General features: G+C 39.4%; 1 protein-coding gene across 1 annotated transcript in view; it reads right to left on the reverse strand.

The window, feature by feature from the left end:
• The window catches only part of cdk14 (cyclin-dependent kinase 14), a 157,027-nt gene that overhangs the window by 15,138 nt on the left and 128,713 nt on the right, over positions 1-13,176 (reverse strand). Inside the window, exon 11 of the mRNA XM_053326790.1 lies at positions 1,397-1,460. Coding sequence (XP_053182765.1) covers positions 1,397-1,460 — 64 coding nt within the window. The remainder of the gene's footprint in view (positions 1-1,396; positions 1,461-13,176) is intronic.

Below are 13,176 nucleotides of genomic sequence, written 5' to 3' on the forward strand. Positions count from 1 at the left end.
ACTTCTTTACTTTAACGAGGCCATAACAATGTCAGGCTCTGATTATAATCATTCATAATTTGTCTGTGATGACTTTACAGTGGGAGTGTGATATAATTATTTTGCACTCTGAGGCTTGGTGACGCTTTATGGACACCACCATGTGGTTAGCTTTTACCAGCTCATCTCTGCTAACATCTCATTCTTCCTGTGTTTAGTGAAAAAGAAAACCATAATAACATTACAAGTGCAGATGTCACACGGACAGATGCAATGCTCTGAGGCTTGACAGGGGCAAAACAGGGCGTATGTCTGTCTGTGTGTGTGTGTGTGTGGTTGTGTGGTAAAGACAGTTGCACAGCTGTTCAACACTGTATGAGAGGCTAACGAGAGCCAACTGTCGCCATGGCCACAGGATGAGAGATTACATTTGTATGTGTTGTGTGTGTTGTGTGTGTGTGTGTGTGTGTGACCATGAGAGTCACCCTGGTCGGTCCCTAATTGGCCACTGGAGATAGGAGGCTAGGTCACATAGCTTTGTGATGCCTCTCTGCCCAGCACCATCACTCTAACCCTCTTTATGTCCATCCTTGTATGTTCCCTCTCCCCCACTCCAGCTCTCCATCAGCTAACACTAATCTGCAGTCCCTCTATTCATGTTCCCTCTAAAAAGCCCTAATGAGCTCCCAGAGGGCACGGCTGCTCTGCCAGAGCTGCCCCCCACCCCACACCCCCCCACTCCGCCTGCTGCATGTATGCTGAGCTTTTGGTAGATCGTTCCATTGGTTCATTTTGACATGAGAGCAGAGTATACCTGGTAGTTCACTGGCTCCGTTCTTATAGGCTAATAGACCCATGATTGGCTCTGGTGTAGACATGTTGAGTGACAGTTGACTCCATAACTCCACTGAAAAACTGTGTTAGCTAATGTTTCTCATATGACATATACAGTGTACCAATTCTTCAACTGAAAAAATGACATTTTGGAAAACCTAACAGCTTCCTGACAGGCTCCATGGTTGTGTGATGTATGATGATTGACAGCGTTAGCTCCAGGCTAACACTTTATCTTACACTATGCTAACACTTTAATGTTATCATACAGAATTATGAGTGGCATTAAGCCCAAAGCTAATCATTTAGCATGCATTATGTTCAATAAAAATAAGCTCCATAACACTTTAGTACACACTATGTTAAAATAAGCTGCAGGCTAATATTGCATCATTGAGAATGTTGAATGTCAGTGGAGTCCAAGCTATTCAGTATGGTATACTCACTAAAATGGTCTACTTCAGTCTACACTACATTCTACAGTTTGGTCAGGTGCTAATTATGATAATGTTTAGTAAGGTTTCCCATTATGAATGTCATCACAACAGGTTATTAGCTCTACTTAAAGACTGATTGGTCTCACCTGGTTTGAAGTGAGGCAATGAGTTAACGCCAGGCCAGGAATCCTCAGATGGGGTGCCGATGACCTGAAAAAATACCAAAAAAATGGAGAAGAGAAATAAGCAAGGAAAAATACATCTTTGTTATAACCTCAAACTGTTTCCATAAACCTAGTTTCTGGTTTATTGGACACAAATATAAGATAAGTTAAAACATAAAGGGGATAAACAAACTGCTTCCACTCTTTCTCTCTCACACACACTACAATAATCATTTTATAAGTTATGAACTCTTCATATAATGCTCTTGTGAGTACTAGATAGTGTCTAGATAAAAAGTATGAAATGTATTATACACTACAAGTGTGGTCTTATCACTGTAGTATTGGTAGGTATGTATGTAGCAGTATTGTGACAGAGATAAAGAGACTTGGCACCATGATTAGCTGTATGACAAACTTGAAGTTCCAGCACAAAGGCATCCCATTTGCTTGTGCAATAGTCATGATAGGTCTATCTTTTATGGAAAAGCTGGCCGAGTTCTCACGCACACAGCCTGGGTTTATGATGACAAAAAGCAGAGCAGCGGACATGCCTTCGACATGATCCATCGCAGCTAAGCAGCATAATAGTTTCCAGATTTCCAGTATGTCTCTGATCTGCACAACACACACTACGATAGAGTAGCTGCTCATGGAACGGCTGAATTTATATTGCCTGTTTCTGTGCAGTGCATGCAAACAGTGGGCGGAGGTGTGTTGCAGGATCACTGGGATAAATCTGTTTTAGATTGCTCTAGTTGGCACAGCTGGAAGACCAAAAAAAAGCAGAATGAAAGCAAAGGTTTGGAGGAATAACAGGGTATGTTTCCATCGCAGAGTATCCAGGACACTGATCTGATACTGGTCTCCTTTACGTGTATAACCTTTGAAACCATGTGTCTCCTGTGACCAGTAATTGAACGGTTGACAAGATAACACCACTGCTGTTGACTTGAGATGTATGGTACATTACTCATACAAAGATGACACACAGGATCACGAGGAATTGAATCCAAAGTCACATGAATGCAAAGGAGCATTAGTGAACCCATTATTAAAACGGAAACCAGAGGACTTTCCGAAAAGGTCAGAGCTTGTTTATCTTGCCCTGCTGTGCAACTGACACAAATGTTAGTCATAGTTTATGAAATGGCAAAAAAACACCAGCAGAGGGCAGTAAAGCACCATGAGGCAGACATCAGACATCAGAGGGGGCTTCCATAAAAGTAGTCAGGACAAAGAGTTTCATGTCATCTCAGCTATTGAACTTCATTTGAAAAAAATAGAGAAGTGTTTTTGATTTTGGTTTTAGCAGCAATATTTAAACTCTGGGGGAATATATTTAAATGTTTTAACAAGTATCAACACATGACTTTGGTTCAGAGTGGTTATAGACTTAACATTAAGCCAACCACAACAAAGGGCTTAGACGACTGCATTGGTGTTGAGGGGAATCGGTCGTTGTTAATAGCTGAGTTATTACCACTGTTTTTCATTATCAAAGCCCCTGCCTACTCCAGTCAACACTGATTGGTTATGAGGATAACATGTGGCAGTAATGGCAAAACACAAAACAGACATTATATGGGAGGTACATATTAAAATGCTTTCCTTAACCATTCAAAAAATGCCACCATCTAGTTTTGGCACATGTTTCATATTTTATCTATTTTTCACTGTGTATGATTCATGTGCAGTAGGAGGGAGGCAGCAATTTTAAATATTTCTGACCACATCAGGATTTAACCAAATTGAAATGTTGCTGGTAAAACGTCTGAATAAAAGCATTTTTTCCCCAAGAACCACAACTCAGAGTGAGTGTCAAAACAGTTTAAACTAGAAGAGTGTACTCAGTAGAGTGCAGATGCCAGGTGTGTACAGTCAGGATGGCGGCAAAGATAACAGGAGCAGGGATTTAGTCATCTCATGCTTAACTTTAGTGGATGGTCACATATCTGGTATGGAATTAATCTACAGATGCTCTGGTTCAAGATGAGACCAAACTTTTCTATGGATGCCAGTTTTTGAGCAATGGCCTGCGACAGAATAGATTAGTTTTGTTTAGCCGAGCTGATTCTCAGAAATGCCTTTTGCTTTGTTGCATCGCATATCGTAATGTGGCAAGCACTGCTGAAAAGACGGAAGTCTAAGCTTTATGATGGGCTCATGAGGAATGGTGTTATTAAATAGGTCTTTTTAGAAAACATTTGAATCACTACCAGAAGTCCTTGAGCATAAAGTCTTAAATGTGCAAAAAAAAAAGAGTTTAGGCTGATGCAAGATTAGCTTTGGATACAGATACATAGACACATGCACACACACTGGACCGAGCACATGATCCCCTCCAGGCTTACACCTGGCAGATAACAAGTGTTGTGCTGTGATGCTAAAATTAACTTAAATATGCAGAAAGCCCTGCAGGACAAGCAGAATGCAACAATTGCAGCTCAGGCAAAGTTAGTAAAGTAGGTCTTGATGTGACTGTACTTCGTTACTTTACAGACATCAGCACATCTGGAGATTTGGTGCAGGTTTTCAAGGCTGAAAACTTTCCCAGTGTGTTTCAGCAGTGAGCACTGCCTGCCTGAAGCCTTTTTTTGCGTGTTTACATTCTCTGCCAATATTTAAGTGAGTTTCCTTCTCTGAATACTTTGCCACTTCTCTACCATCAACATACACAGACCAAAAAAGGTGACGGCCTAATCTGGTGGTCTGCGTGATGTATAAAAGAAGATGTACTTTCATACCAAGACTAAGCTGTCAGAACTGTTTACAGAGGTGAAAAGAGGAAGAGGGGAAAGAAAAAGAAGACTAGGATCACAGGTGAGTAGATTTCATCTTCCAGATTGGACGAGCAGGATCATGACAAGGCAGCAGACAGTTTTTCTGCAGACACGGGTGGGCAGGATGAGTTATGAAGTGGAGGAGGAAAGGTTGAGGGAGTATTACAGAGTGATATGGGGGGTGGGGGTGGGGGGGGCGAGGGTGATCTCAATTGGCTCCGCAGAGTTGAAATCAGACTGCATTATTGATGGAAGAGTTCAGCGGCCTTTGAAGTGAGGACAGGGAGCGGCGGGTGTGAATGTCAGAGTCTTTATGAGGAACATCAGAGGAGGGAGAGGAGTCGTGGCGGTGCAGCTGGGGGTCTACGAAAAGAGCTGAAGCATCACCCCCCACACACGGACAGCAGCAGACAGGCTGGCTCCCATTGAGCTCTTTGGATTTTATCACCGATGAAAGAGGTCAAGAGGGAAAACCACAGGAAAGACAGCAAATACAGTGCATTCACAGTTACAGGACAGTGATGTATTATATCTATTTGGCTCTTTACTCCAGCAGATTGGATTTTGAAATAAAACAATGGGTCTAATGCAAGAACATTTTTGTATTCTTCTAAACCTCAGTGTGATCATTCCAAGTCGGAATCCACAAACTTTCTTAACTTTACAAACTCGCCATGAATCACATGTTTCAGCCTGATGAATGTCATTAGCTATAAAACTGCAACAAAACCAAACTTGTTCTACTCTGTTTATGGGTCAATTACATATTTTGTGTTCATGTGGCTTAGTCAGATTTAAAGGATAAAATGTCAGCTTTTAGTCAAATTTGAGAGAATATGTTATTTTTGGTTATGGCAAAAATGTCTAAGTGGTGTAACCATAAAAAACTTTGTACCAAATAATTCAACTTGCCTAAAAACGGGGAATCATGTCAATCAGAAACCATTTTAATTATTTAAATTAGGTAATTATTAGTATAAGTCCACTTAAATACACTTTAGGTGGATATTTGATATGTTTCATTCTTTTGTGGTTACACCATTTGACATTTTCAGGAGCATTCAGTCTTACTAAAAATGGTGCAAATGTCATAAGACCAAAAAAAATACTAAATGCACATTTTAACAAACCTGATGCTGCTTTTAAAACTATTTACATATCACATATTTGAATTACTCATGTTGCCAACCCTTATTTATCACTGACCCATTACAGATGATATTTACATTTAAAGTCACTCTTTCCTCTGTCTTGATTATCTTGCATGTGATTGGCCAACACAGTAATACACTGTATTGCAACCAAACCCTGTGCGTCAGGTTAGTGTTATGGAGGGAACCCCGACTGTGCTGACTCATACAATGCTAATGTCGGTCTGAACATGCTGTTTCACTAATAACTCCTGCAGTGAATTTAAACAGTCTAATTATGTATGAGAGTCAGCACTTTAAACTTAATATCACTTTATAATTTGAAGTATATTGCACTAGAGTACAACACCATTCCTGTAGCATTGTGTAAATGACTATAATCTTTAAATTCTTGACATGAATCCCTGGTGTATGAGATGCCACATGTGATGGATGAACTGTATAATTTGTCACCTTATTAATTAAAACACAACAATCTTTTTTTTTTGGGGGGGGGGGGGGGGGGGACACAACTAAAATCTATTCCTCCAGGTTTTGTCACAGTGGTTAGGTACAATGCCACAGTTATTTTAGCTGTTGCTATCAGACTAGCTATTTGAGGTAAGCAGTAGTACTGTAGGAGTGTGTTTGTGGCCTAAATGACACATTATCCCACATCATATCCTAACAGCTGTAATTGGCTTGATTAAATGTTCTTATAGACGTATCTTCACCGGTTTTAGTGGCTTTAGTGTGTCTGGTTCGGAGACTGAAGAGAGTGGTGCTTTTGCAGCGATAGTGAATTCCTTCGCCGACATAGTAATGGACATGTGAAGCAGCGCGTTGAAAGGAGGAGGACATACCAATCCATCAGAGAGAGAGGAGTGGGACACATGTGAGTATGTATGGAGAGAATGACAGATCAGAGAGAGAAAGAGAGAGTCGTGCCACAGAGGAATTCCTCTAAGGGTCACAGGCCAAGACCTTGACTTCTGCACGCACATTCTGCTGGACATACATACTCTAAACCCCCCCCCCATCCCCCTCTACCAGCTAAGTTACAGACCACCCACCCAGCCAGACACAAACACTATGTCTGACCTTCACAAAGGAACCCCTTCATCATATTTATGCTGCTAGAGAGAGAATGAAGACATTAGAGAGATGTGAATAATCAATGCCCTGAAAGCAGGTCAGACAGCTGACATAAGGAATACATTACAGTTACACATAATGTGATACACACTATTTCCACAGGAGACTTCAAATCAATGCATTTTCTCATCCATTGACGTTTCGCTGTTTATTAGGAGTTGGTTGCCTAGATCAACAGTTGGTGGCGCTAATTCTCCAGTCTGGTGGCTTTGAAAGCATTAAAGAAGAAGAAGGTGCAACAGGAGGATGATATTAAAACAGCTGCAGTAAGCTCAAATGGTGAAAAATAATGTGGGAAACATGATGGAAATTATTATATGTTATTATATTAATTTGAGGATCGTTTCAGTCTCCTCATCACAGCACACACATGTGATGTTTCTGTCTCTTCAGTGATTAACGATTAACTGACATACTGTACGTACATCATGTTTCCATTTAGTTTTAATTGATACACCAACTTTATCTCTGTGGCCATGGATACAAACGTTTGTGATATTTCAAGGTTTTTTATTTTCTGTATTTCCACAAAAAATAAGGTTTTTATGTTTACATTTAAAATGTGAATGTAAAAAAGAAAACACAAAAATAGCAAAAAAAAAAAAAACACTTGAAAATGACATTAACCCTTTAGACCACTGTGATAGGAAATGAACATCTGAGGTCTAATCCAGTTTGGCTACCCAAAATAAAAAAGGAGGTAATTTACATGAACCCAGAAACATTAAAAGGTGAAATTCATGTTAAAAGGCTCCTCCACTTTTTTTTTAAGCATTGAACTTCCATAAAGTTTGTTGTAAAGAAGAATGTTTAAAATAGATTTTAAATTTCTCTTAGTGTTAACTCAAGCTCATGTTTGATGACATCATTAGGGTTAACTTCTCAGACTTGACAAAGTGATGTGTTGTTAATAAGACTTCATGACTATTAAACTGATATTGATATGTGGAAATCAGTGTAATTCTACTTTACGGTATACATATAATGCTAAAATAGAGCAATTGAGTTTTCAAGTTCAACTTTTTAAACTAGTCATAGCAAGAACAGGACAAGTGGAAGTAATAACATTTGCAATGACGTCATCTTATTTATTTGTCATTACAGTAGTTGTTTTAGTTAGTTGTTAATCACCTTTCTACTCACACCTGTGATTGAGAAGTCAAAAATGCAGTGAGAAATTAAAAATGTTTTGTGTGTGGGAAAAACACAGGTGTAACTACTGTAGGTGTAACATTATTTAACAATGGCTCTGTTGCATTTGAACTGCAGAAGGAAGTCATGATAGAGAGGCAGCATGCAGAGAAACACTATCCTGCAGATAGAAAACATAAATATTACCAAATTATTATTTACATCTGTGTTTTTTCTGCTGTTATGAAATGTCTTTCGAGAAAAAAGTGAGCCATTTCTTAAAAAACACTGGCAGTTTGTCTGCTGGTTGGTCAGTATTGCTGTTTGGATTTACTGTTGACAACTTTGACAAAAAGTTTTTATTCATATAAACATTGGTTTTATTTATTAAGCCTTAGGAAGTGAACCTAATTGTTTCTACTTATAGGTTTTAGCTGTGTAAACTCTTTTAATTCTAGTCTTTATAATTCCACGCACCTTCAGGGAGGTACAAGTGTGTGAGTTGCATTTGTTTCCTCACAGATCAATCCTTTAATCCCAACATAAGAACCAGTACTGGCCCTGGTTCCAGCTGTATCCTGCCCTCTGCTTCATCCGCATTCCTACCTCTGCTCTCTTGTCTTTGTCCTAGCACTGACCCTGGCCTTCATCTCCTCCTTTGCTCCAAAAAAAAAAAATCCCCCGAGTCCCACCGCTCTCCAACCCCTGCTCACAGCCAAAGCAGATTGGGGTCACCTCCAGGCAGGGGTCAAACGGATCAGAACCAGAGCCAAGTGGATCAGTTGTCTCCCACTGCGAGCGGGTGGAATGTGTTCAGTAAGCCCTGACTATCCTGTCTGGGTTACAGCAGATGGATGCTCCTGTCACAGACGCAGCGGCTGTTGGTGAAACGGCATTATTTATCTCCCCAGCCGCCTCTCTCTCTCTCTCTCTCTCTCTCTCCTGAGGGTAGATAAGCTTGCATGTGCGTCGGCTTACCGCTCATAGCAGGAATACACTCGGCTTCTCAACGGGTTCTTCTATTAGCGTAGAACTTTAAGCACTACATTCTCACACACTAACTTCTTGTTTTGTAACAGTTTCATAGTGAATAATATTTTTTTTTTCTGTGAGGACAGCTTGCGCAATTTTTCTTAATATGTGCAGCCAGCTTGATATGCATGATGATACATTATGTTGGACTCACATAACTATCATGTCATGAACTCACACCTGGTTCCAGTGATGGAGGCAACAGATTATATCAGTACTGACTGAGAAGAGAAGATAAAAAGAGGACGAGCAAAGGAAGGAACATGAACTTTGTGAACTGTATATTAACCGCCAGATCTCTATGGTAACGAAATGTAACAGATGTAGCAGAAGCGTATCACCCGCGACCCCCCTTGTATTATTATACTGTTATATTATCATGATATCATTGATATAAAATGATCTTCACATGACAATAATATTGTTTATCGCGATTATTTCTGAGACAATATATCGTCCAATAAAAGTAGTTATAGTGCCAACATCTGAACAACACCTGTGACATCACCATACAGAATGAATGGTAGATGAGTAATAGTCTTATAATCAAGAGATAAATGTTCAGATTGATACCACAGTAAATATGAGCAGCCTATTGCCTGAGGATCTGAGAACAGCAGGAAGTGTCGACATTTTTCAAAGTAAATTCAAAACCTGCCTGTTCAGCCTGGCTTCAGATTAAGAATTGTTTTAATTGTTGTTAAGAATTGAATTATGTTTTATTTTTATTTGTTTTGATGTTTTAAAATGCTGTTCTACTTTGTTTAATGTTCTTAGTCAATTTTCTTTTGTCTTTTAAATCTTTTTTTCAACCCAGTTTTAGTCTAGCTTTTATTAAACTTGTTCTCCTCTTCTCTCTCATTGGTATTTATTTGTATCATTCTTTTTATCATCTTTTCTCTTGAGTGCATTAGTCTCAATTTTTTGTTTTTAATTTTGATTTTTGTTTTTTGTTCTTTTGGTTTTGTTCTCTCATCGTTTTTATTCCTTTTCTTTATGTCGTCACTTAGGTCTCATGATCAGCTTGTCAATCAGCTGTGAAGCACTTTGAACTACATTAACCTGTATGAAAGCTGCTATATTAATAAAGTTTGATTGACTGATAACAATAACTAAAGCTCTCTAACTCACACGTTACACCTCATTTGTTGAATATGTAGAAAAACTGTGTTGAACTGACACGCTGTGATTTTACAGGAGGGGGGTTGTGCTGGATGCAGTGGCTTCCTGAAATCTCAGCTGGTTGCTTAGCAACCTCACAGCAACAACGCAGCTCTAAGCAACAACAGGGTGCCGGGTTCTACTTTGAGGCTAGGTTTTTGTACATTCTCTATTAAAGCTACCATGAAACAAACAGCAGGGTTTAAATAAAATACATGCATGTGGGAAGTTTAAGTTTAAGGTATTTAAGCTGCAGAGAATCTGTAATGTGGAGGAAGCATCTCCAGCCATTAATCTGCTGCAACAGTGTCCTATAAGCATCATGTAAATATCTTTATGCTGTAATGCTTTACTCTGATTAATAAGCGTAAGCAGATTATTATGATCATGTAAACTCAGCCAGTAGTCTCAAATTCAGAAATATGAGCTATCATATTATACATGGCTGTCAGATTGACCAACAACTATTTCACTCACACTAATGTAATGAGGCAGCCGTTGTCTTTTAAGCAGACACACACACACACACACACACACACACACACACACACACACACACACACACACACGTACACTGACAGGCTATTTCCTGCAGATAGACCTGTCCATATCCATACAGCCCCTCCGCTGGATGTAATCTGTTGTGTGGTGACAGTTAGTTAACCAGCTAGAGTGAACCTGGCCTCATCCCCCACTACTTTAATTCACACAGACGTTCCCAGAGAGAGAGGGAATGATGTGTGTGTGTGTGTGTGTGTGTGTGTATGTGTGTGTAAGAGAGAGACTGAGAAGGAGGTATAGAAAGGTAGCCATGTTAAGTACAGCATGAACATACAGACTGTGCATCACCACGGTTGCCTCATTACTACAGAATCCGGCTTTCATCAGAAACAGACACTTTGAATAAATAAAAATGTGTATTTACGCCTCGCTCGCGCATACGTGCACATGCAGAGCTGTAGGAGCAGAGATAAGGCAGGAAATGGCACAGCCTTAATGCTGTCAAGGATAATAACAGTGTGGAGGCGTGGTGGCAGAGGGGAATTGGTCCGGTGAAGAGGATCTGCTTTAACAAACAAGTAGAGAACAGAAAATCAGCTAGAGGGCGTTTTTGTTTTTTTTATATATATATATTTATTTATTTGCCACAGAAGCCTGATCCAGTGTTTAATTGTTAATGGATGCATTAGTGAGGAGAAGAAAAACACTTTTTTTCCCCTTCTGTTCTCTGTATGCATTTCCAAGAAAGGCTGTGTGTTGGTGTTAATGGGTCCATCAGGACAATAATAACAAAAAGAAAGCCGGAACTTTTTAACTTCTTCCTGTACAACACAACACAACACAACACAACACAACACAACACAACACAACAACAATGTGATAACACAAAGAGATGATAAGATGTAAAACCAGGGAAGAACACGACAGTAATGATCAGAGGGTAACAGCATGAGGTGGAAGAAAAATCACACCTATGTGCTCACGACGTAGTACTATATGAAGAAACTTGTTCTACATCCCTGTATGTTTATGTCTTATAGTCTCTATTATACATGTTTAGTGTTGTGGAGTAAAAAGAGCTCGAGCTTCCAGGTTTATTACAACTAAAAACTTCTGTTAACATGGCGACCTCTCTACAATAAAGTCCAACAAGGAACACGAACAGTCAGGTTGGAAACAGATGCACTGTTTAGACCAAGGGTGTTAAACATACAGTCCGCGGGCTACAACCGGACCACTAAGGGGTCCAATCTGGTCCACTGGATACATTAGCAAAGTATGGAAACTGCAGAAAAGTAATTACAATTTTTCTGCTGCTTCAGAGGTTTTTTTTCCCCATCCTGACATGACAACAAAACAAAAAACATAATATAATAATAATAAAATAATATATGTATTAAGACATAATATTGTTGTAATTGCACTATTTTTTCTTATTCATCTGTTTTGTGAATATACTGTATGGTTTATAACAGTAAAGATATAATATATGATATATGTTATTTGTAGGTTATTATGCAGTGGTTTTACTGGTGCAGCCCACTTGAGGTCAAATTAGGCTAGGTTAGGTATGTGACCCTTTAAATAAAATGAGTTGGACACCCATGGTTTACACACATTACCTTCTACTTGGACCTTTTCCCTTCATTTTTTCTTCTAAATAAGTTTGACTAACCTGAGGGTGTTTTTTACTGTCTGACAGAGACTTACAGTACTCATCACCCCGCTCAGCGATCTCAGTTCACTTACTCAGCAGTTAACTTAGTGAGTGTAGTACTGTCATAACTAACAGGAAAGACGGCCAAAAGTTTGAAAATGAGACCCAAATTATAATAAACTGGAGTTATTCTTCCACACTGGTGTGTAGAGTAACTTGTGGTTTAATTAAGGAGAAATCTCAGGCAACTGTCCTGAATTGATGGATGTTACGTGTTACTCAAATTATCTTCTATTTGTTACATTTCAGTTGACCTTTGTGAGTACGGTTATAGGAAAAATTCAAAAAGGTGTTTCAGGATCGATCTATACAAAGCCAAATGATCCACTTTCAGCAACCATCACATCACATGGTCAAAAGTCAGTTCACGTGGTAATCAGAACAGATGGTGAAAGGTTACCAAACGGACTAGGCTTTTTCTGCAGTAATGTACACACCCTGTTACACTGAAGACCTGAAAAACTGGGGGCCACCCAGCGGCATTCCAGCTCTGCGGACGTTGTGTTCAATGTGCCGACTCAACTCCTGGCACGGTGCCTATAAAAATGTGATGGAAGCTGACCTTTTCTTTTCCTCTCTTCAAACAACATGGCCTTTAAGATGCTTCTGACTCTGCATAATTCATTGATGGCGCCCTTCACATGAACCGCTGAGGTCCGTGCATCCAAACTCTGACCCATCTGACAGGCCAGCAGCAGACTGACAGGCCGCAGAGCAAGCAAAGGGTGGATGGAAATGTCAACATCAGGCTGACTCTGACAGGTAGGCTAGTTTTGTGATCACACGCTGCCTCACCGAGCTGCATACGTCCATATTTCCATATTCATCTGTCTTTGCTAACTCTCGCTGACAGCTGAATACACACTAACACAAAACACTGGATGTGATTTGGATAAGAAATAGCAAGTGCCCATCAGAAGTTTCTAGGCATGAAATATATTTATAGGTCTGACTTATAAACAAAGGTGCATTTGAATAAACATAGCAGGAATAGCAAAGTTTGTTTGATTAATCAAATATATGATGTTATGATTAAAAGAGACTTCTCATACAGTAATGACCTTTAAAATACTGCATGAGTGTACTATATATTTATCTGCAGCTATGGCTCAAAGTATTGATTTATTTTATTTTTTTTACCATAATTATCTT

This window comes from Scomber japonicus, chromosome 10 (assembly GCF_027409825.1).
Source record: "Scomber japonicus isolate fScoJap1 chromosome 10, fScoJap1.pri, whole genome shotgun sequence".
Taxonomy (NCBI): Eukaryota; Metazoa; Chordata; class Actinopteri; order Scombriformes; family Scombridae; genus Scomber; species Scomber japonicus.